The sequence below is a fragment of the Maniola hyperantus genome, chromosome 5 (genome assembly GCF_902806685.2).
Source record: "Maniola hyperantus chromosome 5, iAphHyp1.2, whole genome shotgun sequence".
NCBI lineage: Eukaryota > Metazoa > Arthropoda > Insecta > Lepidoptera > Nymphalidae > Maniola > Maniola hyperantus.
In genome coordinates, this window is record NC_048540.1 from 3,721,028 (window position 1) to 3,740,795 (window position 19,768).

Genomic DNA, 19,768 nt, shown 5'->3' on the forward strand with positions numbered 1-19,768 from the left:
AGCGGACTAACTTGGAAGGGGTACTCGACAGGTTGAATGGCAATCGGGGAGGGAACGCCCCGCACACCCGCACAGCCGCCGCGCTAACCCGGGCGAGCTCGGGTGTGCAGAGAGGAAGAAATTGTATACGTATTGCTAAATTACCCCTGCCGGGAATCGAACCCGGGACATCCTACTGTAAGACCAGAGCGCTCACCACTGCGCCAGGGACGTCGTCGAATTCAAACTTGAAAAGACTTCTTTAAACATAAAGTGTCTTTCTTCATTTTCCATATTAAGCCATCTAGTTTCTAGGTTACAAAATTAGCGAAATAGCCATGTTGAACGTGAAGTTACATATCCGTGACTCGTCCATTAGCCAAACGATGCCGAAAGTGTTCAATTACACAACTTGGCTAATGTTTGCTAAGGGGTTTGGTCAGATATGTATAATGCGCGACGACATCCTTTTTTAGGGTTCCGTACCTCAAAAGGAAAAAAATCGGGGGAACGTCGGGGGAATCAAAACCTCCTACTTCCTGTACTTCCTGTTTACCTAAAATCATGAAATCTACAACTATATGTAGGCTTTCATACTACCACACATAGAGTCGTATCACAATACTACGGAGTGCGCATCACTCGCCGCCCACGACGCCTCAAAGTCGTCGCCGACAGTGTGACGTAACTTCATGCGAAAGTGTGTCTGTCTGTTAGCTTTTCACGGCCCATTAGTTTAACCGATTTTGATGAAATTTCGTAGCTTACACCCTGGGGACCGACATAGGGTACTTTTTATCCCGAAAAATCAAAGAGTTCTCTTGGGATTCTTAAGGGCCCATCAATTGGACCAATTTATATAAAATTTGGTAGAGAGGTAGCTTGCGTCCTGGAAATTGATATACTTAAGCAAATTTTTATCAAGGAAAAGCAAAGAGTTCCCACGGGATTTTTAAAACACCTAAATCCACGCGGATCTCCAAGTATTATTATACTTAGTTCTTGTTTGTATATATGTATATTGTATATTACAAATCATACAAGCGTCACGGTGAAGTTTTGCCATATCTACTACTCGCCATCGCGCTTTGTTTGACCAAGACTTATCCAGTTGATTTGGGTTTGTTTGATATGTTTATTACTTGACGTGTAGGCTATGCAGATTTGTAGAAAGTGAATAAACCAGTCTACAAAATATCTACAATTTAAATAAAATTTTAATTGCAGCTAATTGGTTAAGAAATCTAAAAGATGGACAATAATATTATGATTCAGTTTTGATGAAAAGTTAATTTATACAGAAGATATTCAAATTGATTTGAAATCAAGCATCCAATTAATATCGAAAATGCAAAGTTTTGTAAAACTGAGATTTTATCAGCTCATTTTTCTTGTTACATTTCTTCGTTTCAAGTTTCTCGAGCTTCGAAAGGACTGAACAAGCGAATAGTGAATAAGCATTCAAATTAAAACTTTCTTTTGCGCGATCAAGATTCACGTTTGACTCTTAGTCATAACCTCGTAACGTCGTTATCCACTACTAAGTCCACTACCGACGACTGTGCCAACGCCATCCCTAGAGGAAAGTCAGCCTTGAGTCAACTTAAGTCACAGATAATTCAACCTCAAGAGTACGCATAGACAAGGTTTTGCATGAAAATAAAATCTTAAAATCTTGGCGGGGGACAGGGGAGAATGCTTTATTGTTGTGATTAGTGGACTCAAAAGTCACGTAATCAAGAATGAGGGTACCAAACGGGCGTGGGCCGACTTTCATGCTAAGCAACTGCCTAAGCTTGGCGATCGGCGGCTATTAGCGTCTATAGGTGGTGGTCTGTGACTTAAGTTTGGTCATATTTTTAAATAAATAAATAAAATAATTGTTATGGAAGCTACGTCAAATCGGATGCGCCGTACGGATAGGATATGTTCAATGCCATCAGGTGGAAATGACACAGTTTATTTGTCTGCGGTTTAACATAAACGAAAGGTCATGCTCTAATTTACACGAACACAACTGCCTAACTCAAATAGTGGCTTATTTGGCTAATCGTCATCATCAAACGATAGACCTCCACTGTTGGACATGAGGTCTCTTGTGAAGGCTACACCACGCCGCGATCTGCCTGAATCCAGCACTCGTTTGTTGTCATCAGCTGTCCACTTAAGTAGTGCCAACGCTGCGCTTTCGCTTTCGTGTGAAGTCACCGTCCCGTTCGCCGTTCCAGCATTTTGAGACCCCAACGTATATCGGTTCATGGATATGTAGGTGTGACTCAACGGGAATAACTCGAACTATGTGCCCCGCTGCCACTTCAGCTTCACAATTCGTTGAGCTATTTCGGTTACTGTCTTATATTTTAGCACTCCACGGTTAGATACCTGCTCGGATCTCCTTATTTCTGATTTGATCAACATTTTTAACCAGGTAGGTAGGTAGGTAGGCATAGGTCATGCCAAATGCTCTGATGTACTTATTTACGCAGCCCTTTACCCCGCCTCGCAACGACGAGCCCGGGACGCTTGGGTATATATTTTAGCAAGTTTGTAGGATTTTTGGCTCTTTTTTTATAACTCAGCTATTTAAACCGTTTCCTATTCCCACCAGCTTTGAACGAGAAGCCATCTTATTAACATATTTGACACATCATACACATCCATGAACTTTCCTGATAGAAAGGCACAGCTCTAGCACATGACTCGTGTGGCTCTAATCCAGACGTTGATGATGAAGGACATTAGGTACCTACTGCCTACTGCTTTTATTAGATTTTCACGTTTTTAAAAGCTATGCTAACTAATAATTTACTTGTTACAGATGACATGAAGCACAAGGATGTTTACAATGTGGCGACTAGTGTGTACAAACAGTCTTCAGACATTTTTGGGATGACACATGTGAGTAATCTTGAGCCGTTGTTTTTCGAAGACTTGTTTGCGTTTAGCTGTTTTCCAACGTTGTGTGTACTGTGTTATCTTGCTTAAGGGGATATGGTTAATTTTAGAAGTGAGATAATTGATGATATAATTTTAATATGCTATCAATCACGTAGGTAGCAAGGCGTTGTTCGTGGGTCTACTTACTTACTAGGCCTTTAAATGTATATTTAGGTTTTCTGTGATATTACAGAATACTTCAGATTGTTAGCGGCATCCTGCTTGAACGATAGGGTACCATCTAAGTGTATACCTTGCTAGAATGGAAACTAGCTGGAAACTGCCCAAGCTTCGCAATCAAACAATTAAATTGGTGCATAATTCGAATGACCAAGAGAATCCAAATCAAATTCTTCCCAGCTATTGAGCTTTGGAATCGGCTCTTTCTTTCCTTTGGCACCAAAACACTCTATCTTGAGTTGTCAAGTCAGGCAAAGGGGTCGGCTCTACTTTTTTATGGGCATCTCTAAGACACTCTCTCTTGGGTTGTCTGGCCAAGTCAGCCCAGCATTTCCTGTAATTTCAGTGAGCCACCATGTCGCAGTCGGCGCTGGGCGGCGAGCGGCGCTACTCCGTGCCCGCTCACCCAATGATGCATCAGCATGACCCACGCGGCATGCACTCTGAAGATCTGCATGCCTGGTCTATATACAGGTAAACAAACTGACCAGTTTTTTTTTTTGGACGCAATTTTTTAGTGAAAATGTTTGATGTTTTATTGTAAAACTCAAACCTAGCTTTATATAATTATTGTACCAATCACGCCCACGTGTGATGCTAAAAATACTGTCTGCATTTCTGCACTGAATATCCTGATCCTTTGGATAAAAAATGAGCAAAATACCTATAGTCGATTTTGGTTGTTTCTTCATCATAGTCAACCGATAGACGTCCACTGGTAAACGTAGGTCTCTTGTCTGAATCCAGCGGCTCCCTAAGACTCGTTTGATGTCATCGGTTCACCTAGGTGGGGGATCTGCCAACGCTGCGCCATGTCGCCATTTTAGCACCTTGGGATCCCAACGTCTATCGGTTTTCCGAACTATGTGCCCAGGCTATTGCCACTTTTGCTTCGCAACTAGTTGAGCCACTCGTTTGTCGGTTGCTCTGGTTCTCCTACGGTTCTGTTTAAACCTGATTAATTTATTTATCATTCGCAGGCAAAACCTGAATTCCGACTTCACTGACAGTGCCCTCGGCAGCACTGATAAAAGTCCCCTGCCATATGGAAACTTCCAACTTCGTGACACCACCGTTCAATCAATCCTCTCACATCCTAGATATGGACCTAAGTAAGTAACCTTTTCTGAAAAGTATTTTATTACATAGAAATAGGTTTTTTTAAATTCAAACAAACTCTTACAAGAGCTTTTGAATCATCAACTAGCTAGAAACTCGGCAATTGTTCTTTTCAGATATTCAATTTACATTATTATGCCATGTATCTATAAGTAATTGCAGTCCCGCGTATTACTGGGGCGAGCTGCTGGTCAAATCATCAAATTACATCTTATATTTATAAAAGGAAAATCTGACTGAATGATTGACTATTAACGCGCAGCTCAAACTACTGGACGAATCAGCCTAGAATTTGGCATGCACATAGCTATTATGACATAGACATCCGCTAAGAAAGGATTTTTCAGCCCCAAAAAGGGGTAAAATATAGGTTTGAAATTTGTTTAGTCCACGGAGACATAAGCTGATTTGGTTAGTATCATTTTTTAGGAGCATAGTTTTAATAGCAAATAATTATACTAACTAACGACGAATAATTTTTTCAGATCAGCCCTCGGTTCCAATATGTACACGTACCTTAAGTTCGGCCTACCTCGTGTGTTTCCGCCCAACCACAACGGCTCGCAAAGATCAGGAACACCCAAACCGAAGACATCGATTGGAAGCGGAATGAAATCTGTACCAAGGTTCTACTCAAGAGCAAATAGCTCTTTGTTTTATACTCAAGTATTTCAATAAATTCTTTGCATGTCCTATATTAATTTGATTCGTGCTCTTACGACCTTCATTTGATACTTACTTATACTGCCGTTGGTAATCGAGATGGTAGTACCTAGTTAAGTTAGAAAAGGCAGTTTCGGAAAAACGGAGCTTCAGTACATTTTTTTTGTTCTAATATTTTGGCATTGTGCCAAAAAATTGTACTCTGAATTTTTATATTACATAAAGGCGGAAGCCCATACAGGAAGGCAGATCGTTGGAGGAACATTCCAAAAATTTTATAATTAAAATAAATCGAAATATCCGACTTATTTTTCTCTCGATCACCACGACAGTAGGTACAGCTGTCTCATCCTATCAATAAGTTAGATATAGAAATAAATGAAGATTGCCTTGTTTTAGTCAAAGTCGTTAAATGAGTTGCGGATGAAAATACATTACCTGTTGCGAAACTCTTGATTTATTGTACTAGTAATTGTATCATACTAACCCCTTGAATTTGTTACAGAATTCAAAGGCAAAGTCGAGGAGTTCGTGAAACGTCTTCTGGCTACGATAGCTCTGACAATGAGACGTCGACGAATTACAAATACAGCCGAAAATACCGATCCGATCCTGACTTCAGGATGCAGAACCTACACCCGTCTTATCAGGTTTATTTTTCAGTTTCTTTTTCAGTCAAGCTAAATATTAGGTACCTATTCCGTACTAGATACCTAATGATATTTCACGAAAATCAAAAATTTAAACAACTTTCTAATATTCTGGAATGTGTCATGGAGAAAATAAAAATAACAATTACCATTAGTGTTTGTTATATTATCTTTGATTCTATATTGACATGAATCGAACAAAGGCGTTGTTTAAGATTTTCGTGTAAGTAGGTACTCAACGGTCATATTCAATAGGAGCAATTTTGCCAATTTTCGTCTCTATTATACCTAATTCTATTCCTCATTTTATAGGGTCGTAACTTGTAACAATGGTATTTTTCTTGGGATGATAATGAGGTGGATTCCCAGATCCTAGTGACAATGAGGCTACACGTTCTCCTCCACAATTTTTTATGCCACAGTAGAAAAGAAACGAACAGCTTCTAAGATATATTTGTAAGAAAGTCAGCAACATTTTTTTCTCTTTAGCATGCTACAGGCGTACCTCTGGTTGCGATGCATCAAGCCGGTATACACGGAAGAGAGTCACACTGGACCAATTCGAGGCACAAGTCGAACAGTGAAGCAAACCTCCTCGGCATCGACGCTAGACCCCATAGATCGTACAACAATAGAAGAAATAGCGTTGCAGATTATATCCCAGACAATGATCATCAAAGGTACCTAATTCAAATAACTCAGAAACAGAAGCAGAAATTAAAGTACAGAAAGTGTTGTTGTGATTGGTTGACTCAAAAGTCACGTAATCAAGACAATGTGATGAATGAGGGTACCGAACGGGCGTGAGCCGACCTTGCTAAGCATTGCCTAAGCTTGGCGATCGGGGGTGTTCGGCTATTAGGTGTCTATAGGTGATGGTCTGTGGACCATATACACATTTCATCCACTTGATAGATCATAGAAATAAAGCTCCTTTATTTCAGCTACCTCATGCCCTCATCACACCACGGCGGACGGATGTCTAAAGCCGGCAGTCACATGTCGGTTGCTCAATCAAGGAAACATTCCACGCTCAGGCCTGGAGACCATTTAGATGGTTACACGCATTCAGCGTATATCTATCCCAACTATTATGTAAGTAATAAAAGATCATATAAACCTAACAACTGTTTCAAAGCGTTGTTTCAAAGTACCTATCAGCCAATAAATGTTGTTCATCTTTGGATTCATTTCAGGTTAATAGTTTAGAAATTACGTCGCCCGAAAACAAGTCAACATTACTCGTATCAGGGTTGAGTTTTGAAGTGAAATCCGGGGAAATATTAGCTGTGTTAGCAACATCCCAACCTGAAGCCACTGGGCTGTTAGATGTATTAGCTGGAGCTAGAAAGGTAAACATGAAATTGTCAAAACATTGTGTAAAGGTAGCGAATTTATCTTGTCTTGTCTCTACATAATCTCCCGGTTGTAGCATGCGTAATCAGGGAAAATATTAGACGTGGTAGCAACATCCCAACCTGAAGCCACTGGGCTGTTAGATGTATTAGCTGGAGCCAGAAAGGTTAACATGACATTGTCAATACATTATTGCATGAAAGTAACGAATTTCACTTGTCTTGTCTCTACATAATCTCCCGATTGTGGCATGCGTGACCTCTTAATGCTGTCACTCCTAGTTTCCTATTCCATACATTGCAACTTTCCTTTTCATATAATTTATATCTATCATGCCTCACGATATATTCTGTACATTACACAATATTATGTTGTTTTCTAATAAGTCAAAGATATCACTGTTATCTTTTCTCTATAGAAACTGACAGGAGATATAGTCCTCAACGGTCAGCCAGTCGCGTCGTCCACCTTACGCAAAGTAGCGGCATACGTACGGAAGGATACGTCCCTTTGTCCAGCCATGACTGTGGAGCACACGCTGAGGTTCCACGCTGCGTTGCGGAAACCAAGGCATAATAACAACCAAATGAAGATGGATGATAGAGATCGGGTAAACATTTTGAATATTTGGAGTTCGACAATTTTTTTAAACAGACTTCCAAAAAATAGTAGGAGCTCGATAGAGATTATGTAAACCCCACTAGGCTTAGAATTTTTTCGCTGCGCTCATAAGCCTATGGGTAAACCTAAACCATAAACATTTTGAATTGGAGTTTGATAACTTTTTTAATTTTAAGCATCTTCCAAAATGGAGGAGGTTCTTAATTCAGCAGGTATTTTTTGTTTATGCATTCCATATCAGTTTTGAAATAACCTTTAAAATTAAAATAAAGTACGGGGCAGGCATCCCATATATTTTCTCGTAATTGATCCTTTCAATACTATAATATTTACAGGCCAGGACTTATTATTTCTTCAAAGATATGAATTTAAAGGCGTTCAAGCACATGTTCTAATAATTTCTCGTTTCATATCAAGAAGTATAAAAAAGCATATTTTGAAATTCAACAGATAGATGGAATTGCCACATAAAAACCCGTTATTATTTCAGTTTATCTCTATTTTCAGATAAACTTGCTAATAGAAGAATTAGGATTAGAACAAGTACGAGACACGAACGTAGGACGCCTAACCCGTTCAGAGATCAGGCGGTTGAACGTAGCGTGCCAACTTCTACTCGACATGGCAGTTTTAATCCTGGACCAGCCGACCAAGGAGATGGACATTTTTGATACGTTCTTCTTAGTGGAGTATCTAAGAAACTGGGCGAGCACCGGCCGTGTTGTCATCATGTCTTTACACCCGCCTACTTATGAAATTTTTGCGATGTTAACTAAGGTAATACTTTGCACGAATTCATTTCTCTGGCATATTTTTACCAAGATTTTTTGTATTATAATATAGACTAGCGCTTGGCTGCAATCAAACTTGCTGGCAAGTGATGATGCAGTCTAAAGTGGAGCCTTAAAGATTCACTGTTAGTTTGAAGATACCTATATTAAAAAGTGGAGAGGAAAACTGAAGCTGGAGGCATTCAATATCTTAGAAACGAGGAAGCAAACGTTTTGTACATGTCCGTAGAATTTCGACTAAGTACGGCAGACCTTCGCGATGCTTTGCTGATCTTTTCATTCTGTTGCAATTTTCTGTTTAAGTTAAATGAATTGAACATTTCTTTCAGGTTGTTCTAATATCGGCTGGCCGAACGATGTTCAGTGGATATAGAAGGGATATGTTGCCATATTTTGCCTCAATAGATTACCCGTGTCCTGCTTTTAAGAATCCTTCTGATTATTATCGTGAGTATTTACATCACTTCTAATACTAATGTCTGTATCAATGTTCAAAAGAATATTGTTATTTTTTTAAGTGGGTTTGAACTAGGTATAATGTTGTCTGTCACGCTCCAGTGGAAACGCATACATAAGTTATTATGGTAAGAATTATCCTGGGATAATAATGCCATGGGTTCCCCAATCCTTCCCACTATGAAATGTATAGATGATATGTGTCGAAAAATGAGTCGACACGTGAGTGGGCGCCGAAATTTTGCTCCAAGCGCTCCCGCACTTAAAAGTATATAGTAATAAATCATTTCATTTCAAAAGTTCAATTCGGTTCTCTCTCTCTCTCTCTCGGGTCGTTCCTTCATTGCTGAAGATCGTGGTCCTGGCAAACTGCCTCGAATGGATTATCTGTTTCCATCGGCTTCAATTCAGTTCAGCTTTCGTTTAAAACATGCTTTGTTATCTTTCCAGTGGATCTCGTGACATTAGACGACCTATCAGCGGCCGCCATGTTGGAGTCGTCGGGTCGTATAGAAGCACTAGCGGGCGTGTTTGCCGGAGCGCAATCCGCGCCCGAGCCTCCTCCGCCGGTGCCGCTACCCGCACCGGTCACACGACCAAATGTGTTCCTACAGGCGTTTGCATTGATCGAGTGAGTATCAGTACCCATATTAATATTATAAATGTGAAAGTGTGTTTGTTTGTTGGTTTGTCCTTCAATCACGTCGCAACAGAGCAACGGATCAACGAGATTTTTTGCATGGGTGTAGTTAAGAACCTGGAGAGTGACATAGGCTACTTTTCATCCCGGGAAATCAAAGAGTTCCCACGGTATTTTTAAAGATCTAAATCCACGCGTACGAAGTCGCGGTCATCAGCTAGTAAGATTAATAATATTGTTGCAACACTCACTTTGCATAAGAGAAATTAGAGTCGCTCAGCGGACGATGGAGAGAGCTATGTTTGAAGCTGAGTGATTCAATCAGTAACGAAGAGATCGGCAGAAGAACACTGTAACAGCGGGTAAAACTGAAAGGGCAATGGGCGGGGAATATAGTCCGATGAACCGATAGATGTTGAGGTCCCAAGGTGGTAGAATGGCGATCACGCACTGGAAGACGCAGTGTTGGAAGACCCTCCCACTAGGTGGACGGACGACATCAGACAAGTCGCAGGGAGCCGCTGGATTCAGGCGGCGCAGCGCAAGACCGTGGTGTGTGAAAGTCCCTAAAAGAGATCTAAGTTCAGCAGCGGACGTCTATCGGTTGAAGATGATGCGATTCAAATGTGAAAACCCTCGCCATTGGGAATGTAATCCCACAAGTACTTACTTGTTGTTTCAGAAAAAGTTTGCTGTATACCCAAATGACTACATTATCGAATGTAATCACCAGGGTGATAATAGCAGCGGTTATTTCTCTCGTCACTGGAACTATATTTTGGGATCTACCTACAACTGACGCTAAGGTAATGTTTCTTCGCACATCTAACACAAAGAGCCTTTAAAAAAGACAGATTATTTGGAAATTGTAGACAGGAAAGCTCAATTCACACCGGGATGGCAGCATCACGGCGAGCACTTTCAGTGTGAAATTATTTTTAACTTTATCTACACACGTAAAAGACCAGTATCGCTTGAGGTCCTCGCGATCTTTTCGACCTTTAAAAAAATATTGTCATGTAAACAAAAACCTCGCCTAGTCTACAAAACTATGAAGATGACAGTTTGCATTGGCCGGACCTCTTGTGGCGCTCTGAGATCAGTTTTGCCTGTTCCATCATTTTCAATCCAAACGTACGAGCTTCCTTGCCGAATATATAAAAGCGACGCAAGTCTACCGCGGTCGGCTCTGGCCTCTGTCAATCACGTCGCGTCGTTGCCGGTTGCTGCTATCCCGGTGTGAACTGAGCCTAAGAAATCTTTCACTGATAAATATATGATCATTTTCATTAATTACCTTTCGTAGCTAACCCAAAACGACCGCATTGGCTTCCACTACGCAGTAATGTGCCTGTCCGCGTGGCCTATCCTTCTGTGGCTGAGCGCGCGGGAGGCGAGCTCGATGCGGCGACACGTGGAGAGGGACGTCGCTGTCGGCCTGTACTCTAGGACTATGTTCATATTGTTTGATGTAAGTATATGTCAGCATGAACTGCCTTCAGAACACGATGATGATTAAACGGATATTTTATGAGTGATTTGTAGTTTTATTTTCTAGCTACATGTACAAAGGTATTTATCATTTATTTTAATGTTCCAGCAATTTTTGGAAGTATGGTCGGCGATATTGACGTGGCTAGCGTATTTAGTCCCGAGCTACGCCATGAGCGGCTTGTACGCGCAGTCTCCGGCATCATTTGACGGATTCTACATTTATTTAGGTATGATTATATCGACTAAAGTAATACTTAAAACTCTATTATATGGGAGATAAAAAGTAGCCTATGTTCGCCTTCGGGATGGAAGCTATCTTTGTACCAAGTTTTGTCACATCGGTAAACGGATGGGCCGTGAAAATCTACAGACAGACAAACAAACTTTCGGATTTATAATAATATTATGCAGTATTCTATAGCTCGTGTGTCCTAAAACCGTGACTTAAGCAGTCCACTTTTGCACGGTGTTAAAATAAACTGCTTGAGTCATGGAAGAGAGTTACTTAAATTCGGGACATAGTGCCATAAAATACCTTACATTTTCAGGTTACATGCTGCTATACCTGATAAGCATACAAATGCTGTGTCGTGCAGCGATATTCCTAGTGCCAATGGAGAAAACCGCCTCAATTCTGGCTGGTTTCTGCCTCTTACTCTCAACTCTAGTGAATGGAGTGATGATTCACCAGCAGGACTTGCCGTCTTATGTCAAGTGGTTGGAGTTTGTGTCGCCATCTAGATGGGCTTTGCCAGAAATATTGAGGAGGGAGTTGAGTGAAATTGCTCTGAAGAGCAGCATAAGCAAAGATTTGAGGTGTACAAATAAACAGGTTTGTGGAATTTTCAATAGAACAGACAGGAAAATTCTGTTGTAGATAGGTACATAATCTCTAAACTAAACTAAATCGACAGATTTAAATTATTGCTAGTCCTTTTGATAATGCTCTTTAACTTCTTTAAGGAAAAGGATAGCTCTAGATTTAGAAATTTCAATTTAGTTTAGAGATTCTGTACGACAGAATTAGGCACATTATTAAAAAAAAGGTAAAAATACAATGATTTAGTAATGTAAAATTACCATTTATAATTTTCATGATAGTGTTTTACCTACACTTGAAAATTATTAACCAACTTTTTGCATTGTCTAGACGACAATCGCACTAAATAGTTTCTTCTTCAGTGCTTTACTTAGCTCAAAATAGTCTTAATAATTTTTAGGCCACTGGTGACATTTTTTGTTATATCTGCCTATTTTATGGAAATACGCTAATATAAGTCATGATATATTTTTGGGATTAATCTGTGAACTATTCTTGCGGCTTTAGATTGTGTTCACATCCATGGACAATGGGCAGAATTTTATACCCCTGTGACAGTCTATTGAGGAGCAGGCGGGTCACCTGATGTTAAATTGTTAAGAGATTACCACCGCCCATGAACATTTGCATTACCAGAGGAACCACCAATGCGTTGACGGCCTTTCAGGAATTTGTTGGTCCGCCCCTTGAATGACCCCATCCATGTTGTAATCTAACATGCTCTACCTGTTCGCTTGCAGGATTGTTGAATACAAAACCTTTTAGGTATAATAAGTACTGGAAAAATCTGAAAACAGTGAATTTATGGTTACATCATACAAGTATCAAAACGTTTAAATACATAATTAAAAGATACTAATCTAAAAGTGAACATCTTAAAAATTTAAACTAAAACTAAAACCTTAAAAAATATAATATTATAACTAAAATATATTATTAAAAGGAGTCCCTTTAGGCAAGGTTCCGAAGATACTGGCAGCGTTCCCCCTTTGAATAGCTAGTAATCTAACTAATCATACCTATCTTTTAATTCCAGAGGCAGCATCTAGACATAATAATACAATCACCGTGCCCCCCACCAAACGGCACGCAAGTTTTATCCAACATCGATTACCTACGATCCAACAAACTATGGGAATCTACTGAAGACACGTTCCTAATAGCGTTGGCAATTTTCTACGCAGTTTTCGCTCTAGTCGCAATGTTCGCTTTCGTATTCGACTGTACGAAGTATGTTAGGAGCAAGGAGAAGTCTTTGAGAAAAGGTTATAAAGTAACTGTTAACACTCCTTAGATATGGTGCTGCTCATTCAAATATTTATTGATTCCTCCGATTTTTGGTGCTCATTTATTTCTGAAATTCGGTAGTTGACAGATATTATAATTTTTAGAGAAATTATAGCCAATTTTAATGCCTTTCTATATGCTATCAAGAAAGAGAGGAATTTTTAACATTGTAAGAGATAGAATAAATTGACTTTTTAAATACAATCTAGTGTTCAATCAGTTTAAATACAATCTACAATCTAGTAATCAATTTAAATCAATCTAAAATTCAAATACATTTCGATGTATTGTATCTCGTAGGTAGGTACCTAAATGTTAATAAAATTTTACGTTTAGTGGATTGTATATTTTAAAAATAAATGTATTCATTTTAGTCAACTACCTGAATTGTTTCAGTCTTAGTGATTTTATTATTCTTTTGCACGAATATCTTTACTTTAAAAACTATTTTTAAAGTTAACAGTGTCACAGCATGACTGCATTTTTGATCCACTAAAATCTAAGATTTTTAGTTTAGTTTATTGCATCTCGTATAGTTTATTGTAGCCTTTGATGTCTTGAATGTATTAGAAATATCGTATGCTAGAGACAAATGCATGTTTTGAACGCAAATTTGCGATGATGTTAGTTAAATATTAATTTTAGTTTAATTATGTCTTTGTAGTGTGAAACATGTAGTGTCACTAAATAATTAAAAGTCTTTGATTTTTTAAATAATTATCAGATTCACTAAGGATTATCTAAAGATAACACAAAAACTAATTTATACTTTATTAGTTTGTTTATTTTTGACTAATTATAGTATGCGTCTCGCATTACTTTCACTCAACTGTAATGTTATTATCAATGTACAAAATTATTTTATAATTTAAGTATGCATAGTCATAATAATAAATTAAGAAGGCTGATTTCAAAATGTCTTCCGTCCATAATAATATTTGCATATTTTCTTTATTTATGATAAATTAAAGCATGTATCTAGGCATTAATGATTTTAATTGTATACCTACATATTTTTATTTTATGTACAGTAGGAATGCAAAGGTGTCTATTAATGTAATAAGTTGAGTATCACAATATTAGGTTTATGTCTTTTCGTTATTATTAATTTAATATCAAAACGAAATAGTATAAACTATTTTAGCTCTATAAGTTTTAGTTGCAATGAATGTCACTAAAAACATTTTTATTTTTATGCCAGCAGTTCATAAAATTGTAATATGATCAAACAAAATGGTCAGATTGAAATCAAATCGATTTTAAAATTTAGTCCATCTGATCTTAAAAATTAAAAAGGTGTTAATATTAATTAATCTTTTGTCAATATTTTAATACCGAATTAAAAATTGGTTAATATTAATTATTAAATAACACTGCCTTTTAATAATGCTCATACAACTAATCGTTCAGGAAGAGCCAGTTTTATTGTAAAAAGTCAACTAAAATTAGTTGCCAGATTTGAAAGTTGCGACATTTTCTTCCAGACAAAAAGGTCAAAACTAAACTAAAAATTTAGCTAGTTCTGTGTACAGCAAATTAGCACAACTGATAATGAAAATTAATTTGAAGTCAGTTATTTATTAATAAGATTAGTTAATTCTTAGTAATTAATTTATTAATCACTTAAATATAAAAGACAAGCCATAATATTAGAAAATATTATTATTAAGTTACCTTTTGCTTACAACAATTAAAAAAATATCAAATAAACATAGATTAAATGTGGTTTAATTGTTTTATTTCATCCATATACCAAATCTAGAAACAATTGGATTTATTACAATAATAAAAATAACGAATTCGCTCAAAAAAAATTTAAACATGATTTTTAACAATAAATACCATAATACATTAGTTTTACAAAATTCATCTAATATTCACAATGCAATTAAATAAATAAATAGATAAGTATAATTTAAAATTTAAATATATTTAATACAAAACTAACATTTTTAGTTTTTGTAAACAAGAAACAATTTTGAATTCATAATACCTATTATTAATTTAATTAAAATTGTATTTCAGAATTCTAGAATAGAAACCATTAGAACCCGTATTATTATACCCGTGTTAATTAATTATTACCTTGTATAATTTATTTAAATTATAAAAAAAAATTACATAATATAAGAAACAAATATTAAAATTTGCCTACAAAAACAATTTTTTTGTTTAAGTATAAATAATATATTTTTTTACAATTTGACTAAGAAAAAAAATCTAACTACCTTAAATAATATGGCAGTCAGCTTTGCTCAGTATTAGAATGGAACAATTCGTGATACTTTCTGCATATCTCACACACACAAGGAGTCAGTTTATGTTTCTTGTTGGCGCGCGGCGTACACTCGTTGTTGTAAAGATCTTGGTCTATGTAACGACTCTCGAGTAGAAGCTTTTGCAGTCTCTCATCTTTCGTTGATGGATTTATGATAACTGGATCGGTGTCCCTGCAAAAATTTATTCAATAATTAAAAATATAAGTACACACTCTTTAATTTAAAAAAATATAAAAATCGACTTCAATAACCACAAACATTAAAAAGTAAAAAATAATTTAACTTATTACCCAACATAATATTATGTGCACAAGAGTTATTGTAGTTCTATAGTAATATTTTTTGGAGCCGGTGCCAATTATTGATTATTGATTTATTATTGATTGAATTAGCCGTACGAACCATCTATCTACTCTTCATATTGTTTTGTGACTCCACATTGGCACCGACTCTAAAAAATATTACTATAGAACTTACTTACTAATAAGTTTCACGATAATCATATAGGATATAATCATATATCACAGGATTTGCATAAGATTTTTTTTCGAATAGATCACTGAAGCTTTTGTCCTTTTTTACGTGACTATTTATTAATCTTTTTAGTCTAAAGAAATCGCATATACAAAAATATCGTAATTCTTATAATGTAAGTACATCAAAATCTACGAAGCAATTTTACTACATATTATTTTACTTTCGTTGAGACCTACTTTATTTTTTACAAATGAACTAAATAATGCAAATAAAGAATAACATAAATAATTATTATTTATCGACTACAAAACCTATTGTGGTGTATAAAACTAAATAAATAACAACTCCAACAACCTAACAATGTTAAATTAATTGACTAATTAAATGAATATTCATTAATGTACTTATAACTTGTGACAACAGTTTTACCTCGTATTATAATCATCATCGTCATAATCACAGCAATCGCGAGTATCGCCGCGCCAGTAGTTGGCACTGGTGTCTACGGGATACACGTTGTACTCGCGACAGGGACGCACGCGGCGCCGGCTCGCGGCGCACGGCAACATCGACACGCGGGATTTGGACAGGGGACTGAGATTCAAAGGAATGAGGGATCTTAGTAACTTGTTAAATAGATACCGTCATAAAACACCCATATCGTCTTAATCACAGCAATCGAGAGTATCGCCACGCCAGCAACGACAACGACACGTGGGATTTGGACAGAGGACTGATGTTTAATGGAATAAGGGTTAGGGTGAGGGAAGGTTAAAGTATGAATGATTTTTTTATAGTGATTTAGGTCTAACTCACTTGGGATAGCGGCAAGAAACGCCGACATCCGCTTCCACACTGCAGCACGACCTGGAGCCGATAGACCGCGAACGCGACCTGGATCGAGACCGCAAATTCTTATGGCACCTAGTTCTGAAATAAAATGTAAATGTATTGAAGATATACCTATTGGAGAAAACATGAAGGAGGGTCATAGAGGGTCATATAGGGATGTTGAGGGAAAGAAAGGAGGAGGGAGGGTATTAGGTATATTAATATTCCTATAAGAGAGAATAGGCATCTTATTGACAAGCGCGCTCCAGCCTAGATCTCATCACTGCTTTTTAGGGTTCCGTACCCGAAGGGACCCTATTACTAAGACTGCACTGTCCATTCCTCCGTCCACCTGTCTGTCAGCGGGCTGTATCTCGTGAACTATAATAGGTAGAGACTTGAAATTTTCACCTATTGTCGCTATACTAAAAAATTTAAAATTGCCACCACGAAAATAAAAAAAGTATTATTTTTGGTACTTACGACGGTATGGAACCCTTTATGTGCGAGTCCGACTCGCACTTGACCCATGTTTTTTAAGCATGATTGTTGTCAAGCGCAAGCCTATCACGCAATACAAATAAAATAACTAAAAATCATAAATAGCTATACTCCTTACCTATGGTACTGTGCTGAATGGCAAACTTGTTTCTGTCGCGGGCCATCCAAGTCCTTCGGCCCACAGTGACATGGATCTGTCTTGCTCATATTGTACATGCATCCCGAATTCCATACTTCATCTATACGGACTTTCGTTGAGATCTCTATCTTCGGTGATAGTATACCCTGAAAAAATAGAGACATTAATGAGGTAGTACGCGACAAGTCGAATTTCCTGTCACCTCCTGTAGAGCACAAAACTTTTGTTTTAAATTTTCTATGTCTGAAGTCTGTACATTGTGAAGAAGGTGATATCTCGAGGGAGCCACAATCCTCAAAATTGAGGGACGCGACAGGAATAAGGAAGTAGTGAAACTACTGAATGCAACTTGCCATAATTATACTTAATTGTTAAAGTAGGCATTTCTTTATCCCATAAATTGTTAAAATTTCTGCAGGATACAGGATAAAAAATTTTAGCGATGTACTCCATGGCGTTTCACTACAAGTTGCGGGCATAAGATAGTATAGGTTCAATACCACTTACAGGAAAGTCTTTAGATCTTCGCATAAGGAGGTCTACTCCATCCGATGAACACATGTTAGGTGGGAACAGTACATCGTTCATTGCGCCGAGGTACTGAGCTAATATTACACAATTCCCTGTTGTACAGTTCTCGCACCACTGCACCAGTTCACAGTATATTGTTTCGTCCTCTGTAAAGTACGTAAAAAAAACGTACGAGTCAGACTCGCGCACCGAGGGTTCCGTACTCGGGTATTTTTTCGATATTTTGCACGATTAAAAAATATTATGCATAAAAATAAATAAAAATCTGTTTTAGAATGTAGAGGTAAAACTCTTTCATATGATACCCCATTTGGTATAGTTATCTTACTTTGAAAATTGAAAATCTATCACTACTTCACTACCCATTTTATTATAAATGCCAAAGTGTGTTTGTTTGTTGTTTTGTCCTTCAAAGACGCTGCAGCAGAGCAACAGAGAGACCTGTTTTTTTAGATGGATATAGTTTAAGATTTAGAAAGTGATATAGGCTACTTTTTATCCGGAAAATCAAAGAGTTCCCACATGTTTCTGAGAATTGAAATCTACACAGACGAAAGTCAGAAGCATCAGCTAGTTCCAGATATTTTATGAGCCTTTATATTTGATTTCACACAACTTATATCTGACTAGAGGATGCCCACGACTTTGTCCGCGTGGATTTAGGTTTTTGAAAATCCTGTGGGAACTCTTTTATTTTCTGGGATAAAAAGTAGCCTATGTCCTTCCGCAGGATGTAGTAGCAAATTTCATCAAAATCGGTTAAACTGTTGGGCCGTGAAAAGCTAGCAGACAGACAGACAGACTTTCGCATTTATAATATTATAGTATGGATTATCTGTAAACAATGTAGTAGAAAATAGAAGTATTGAAATCCGTCCGTGTGTCTTGAAAATATTTTAGAAAAAAATACTTCTTACTTAGCAGACAACAGATGTTATTCAGTGCGCAACTCTCCTGAAATCTCTTACGGAAGTAGAACACATCTCTGAAGGCGAGAGGAAAGCTGGGCGGAAGCAAGCAGGTCTGGTAACTGGTGCCCAGGGCGAAGATAGTGAGAGACACGCGACCATCCTGGCACAACCACACTCCGGGGCATGACACCTGAAAAAATAAATAAAAGAAAATGTATTTAAGCGCAAAACTTCCGCTGAATCCAACTCGGTTGGGCAGCATTCAGGAAGTTTCGAGATGTTTTCTTGTTAACTCCTCAGTGCTTGAAGACGTCTTCGAACAGTGTGTGTTTCCAGTGATGCATATGGATTCGAGACATGGTCGCTAACAATGGGGCTATTGTGAAGCTGAAGTAGCAATGGCAGGGCACACAGTTCGTAAAACCGATAGACGTTGGGGTCCCAAGGTGCTGGAATGGCAACCCCTCACCGGAAGATGCAGTGTTGGAAGACGCCCCCCCCAGATGGACGGACAACATCAGAAGAGTCGTTTGTATTTTTATTTCTTCTTTTTTTTTCTCTATGATGATAATAATTATAAAAGGAGATTCTGACTGGCTGACAAATGTATATAACACACAGCTGAAAGCATTGGATCTAGAAGCTTCAAATAGGTTTTTTAATATCATAGGACCTACCTAAATGAGAGAGGAATTTCACAAATTCTACACAAGGGAAGCTGGGGTGGGTCAGCTAGCGTATTATAGTAAATAGCCTTTACCTTTTGAACTTCAATTTCTATAGTCAACTCAATCAGTTTAGGCATGGCGTGGAGTTAACCATAACCGTATTTTATCTACCAACATTAATTAAACAACAGACATTTTCCCTCGTCATTTTATTCTTCCATCGATAAATACCTTAACTATTTATTTCATAATAAAAAAAACTAAACTTTGCAAACAAATTTCTCATTTGTATTTTTTTTTGAGGTATTTTTAAACAAGTGTGGAAAATGTCACAAAATATTTTTTTGTTGTCATTTTCTTGCTTGATGGTTACCATGGCAACGTCATAACTCATAATCGCGAATGATGTCTTGTCATTTGTCAATGTCATATTGCGTC

The 19,768-nt window shown here is 37.6% G+C and overlaps 2 protein-coding genes across 2 annotated transcripts in view; one reads left to right on the forward strand and one right to left on the reverse strand.

The window, feature by feature from the left end:
* The window catches only part of LOC117982627 (ATP-binding cassette sub-family G member 8), a 51,110-nt gene extending 36,392 nt beyond the window's left edge, over positions 1 to 14,718 (forward strand). Inside the window, exons 2-18 of the mRNA XM_034968995.2 lie at positions 2,798 to 2,877; positions 3,443 to 3,570; positions 4,077 to 4,208; positions 4,701 to 4,841; positions 5,384 to 5,528; positions 6,018 to 6,208; positions 6,473 to 6,623; positions 6,725 to 6,880; positions 7,303 to 7,494; positions 8,013 to 8,282; positions 8,626 to 8,743; positions 9,203 to 9,383; positions 10,075 to 10,198; positions 10,699 to 10,863; positions 10,993 to 11,113; positions 11,435 to 11,718; positions 12,743 to 14,718. Of these exons, the coding sequence (XP_034824886.1) occupies positions 3,452 to 3,570; positions 4,077 to 4,208; positions 4,701 to 4,841; positions 5,384 to 5,528; positions 6,018 to 6,208; positions 6,473 to 6,623; positions 6,725 to 6,880; positions 7,303 to 7,494; positions 8,013 to 8,282; positions 8,626 to 8,743; positions 9,203 to 9,383; positions 10,075 to 10,198; positions 10,699 to 10,863; positions 10,993 to 11,113; positions 11,435 to 11,718; positions 12,743 to 13,000 (2,748 nt within the window). The 5' untranslated portion in view covers positions 2,798 to 2,877; positions 3,443 to 3,451 and the 3' untranslated portion in view covers positions 13,001 to 14,718. The remainder of the gene's footprint in view (positions 1 to 2,797; positions 2,878 to 3,442; positions 3,571 to 4,076; positions 4,209 to 4,700; positions 4,842 to 5,383; positions 5,529 to 6,017; positions 6,209 to 6,472; positions 6,624 to 6,724; positions 6,881 to 7,302; positions 7,495 to 8,012; positions 8,283 to 8,625; positions 8,744 to 9,202; positions 9,384 to 10,074; positions 10,199 to 10,698; positions 10,864 to 10,992; positions 11,114 to 11,434; positions 11,719 to 12,742) is intronic.
* Positions 14,350 to 19,656, reverse strand: LOC117982648 (spermatogenesis associated 6-like protein). The gene is made up of 6 exons (XM_034969025.2): positions 19,423 to 19,656; positions 18,669 to 18,852; positions 17,728 to 17,897; positions 17,200 to 17,366; positions 16,566 to 16,679; positions 14,350 to 15,443 (listed from the first exon to the last, which is right to left on the reverse strand). The coding sequence occupies exons 1-6, from the start codon at positions 19,465 to 19,467 to the stop codon at positions 15,239 to 15,241; spliced, it is 885 nt and encodes a 294-aa protein (XP_034824916.1). The 5' UTR covers positions 19,468 to 19,656; the 3' UTR covers positions 14,350 to 15,238.
* Between the last annotated feature and the right edge of the window lie 112 nt (positions 19,657 to 19,768).

Coding starts and splice junctions, on each gene's coding strand:
- LOC117982648 (XM_034969025.2), bottom strand. CDS start 19,467: ATGCCTAAACTGATTGAGTTGACTATAGAAATTGAAGTTCAAAAG. Junction 17,898..18,668: donor TAACATCTGTTGTCTGCTAA/GTAAGAAGTATT, acceptor CGTACTTTACAG/AGGACGAAACAATATACTGT. Junction 16,680..17,199: donor CATTCAGCACAGTACCATAG/GTAAGGAGTATA, acceptor ATTTTATTTCAG/AACTAGGTGCCATAAGAATT.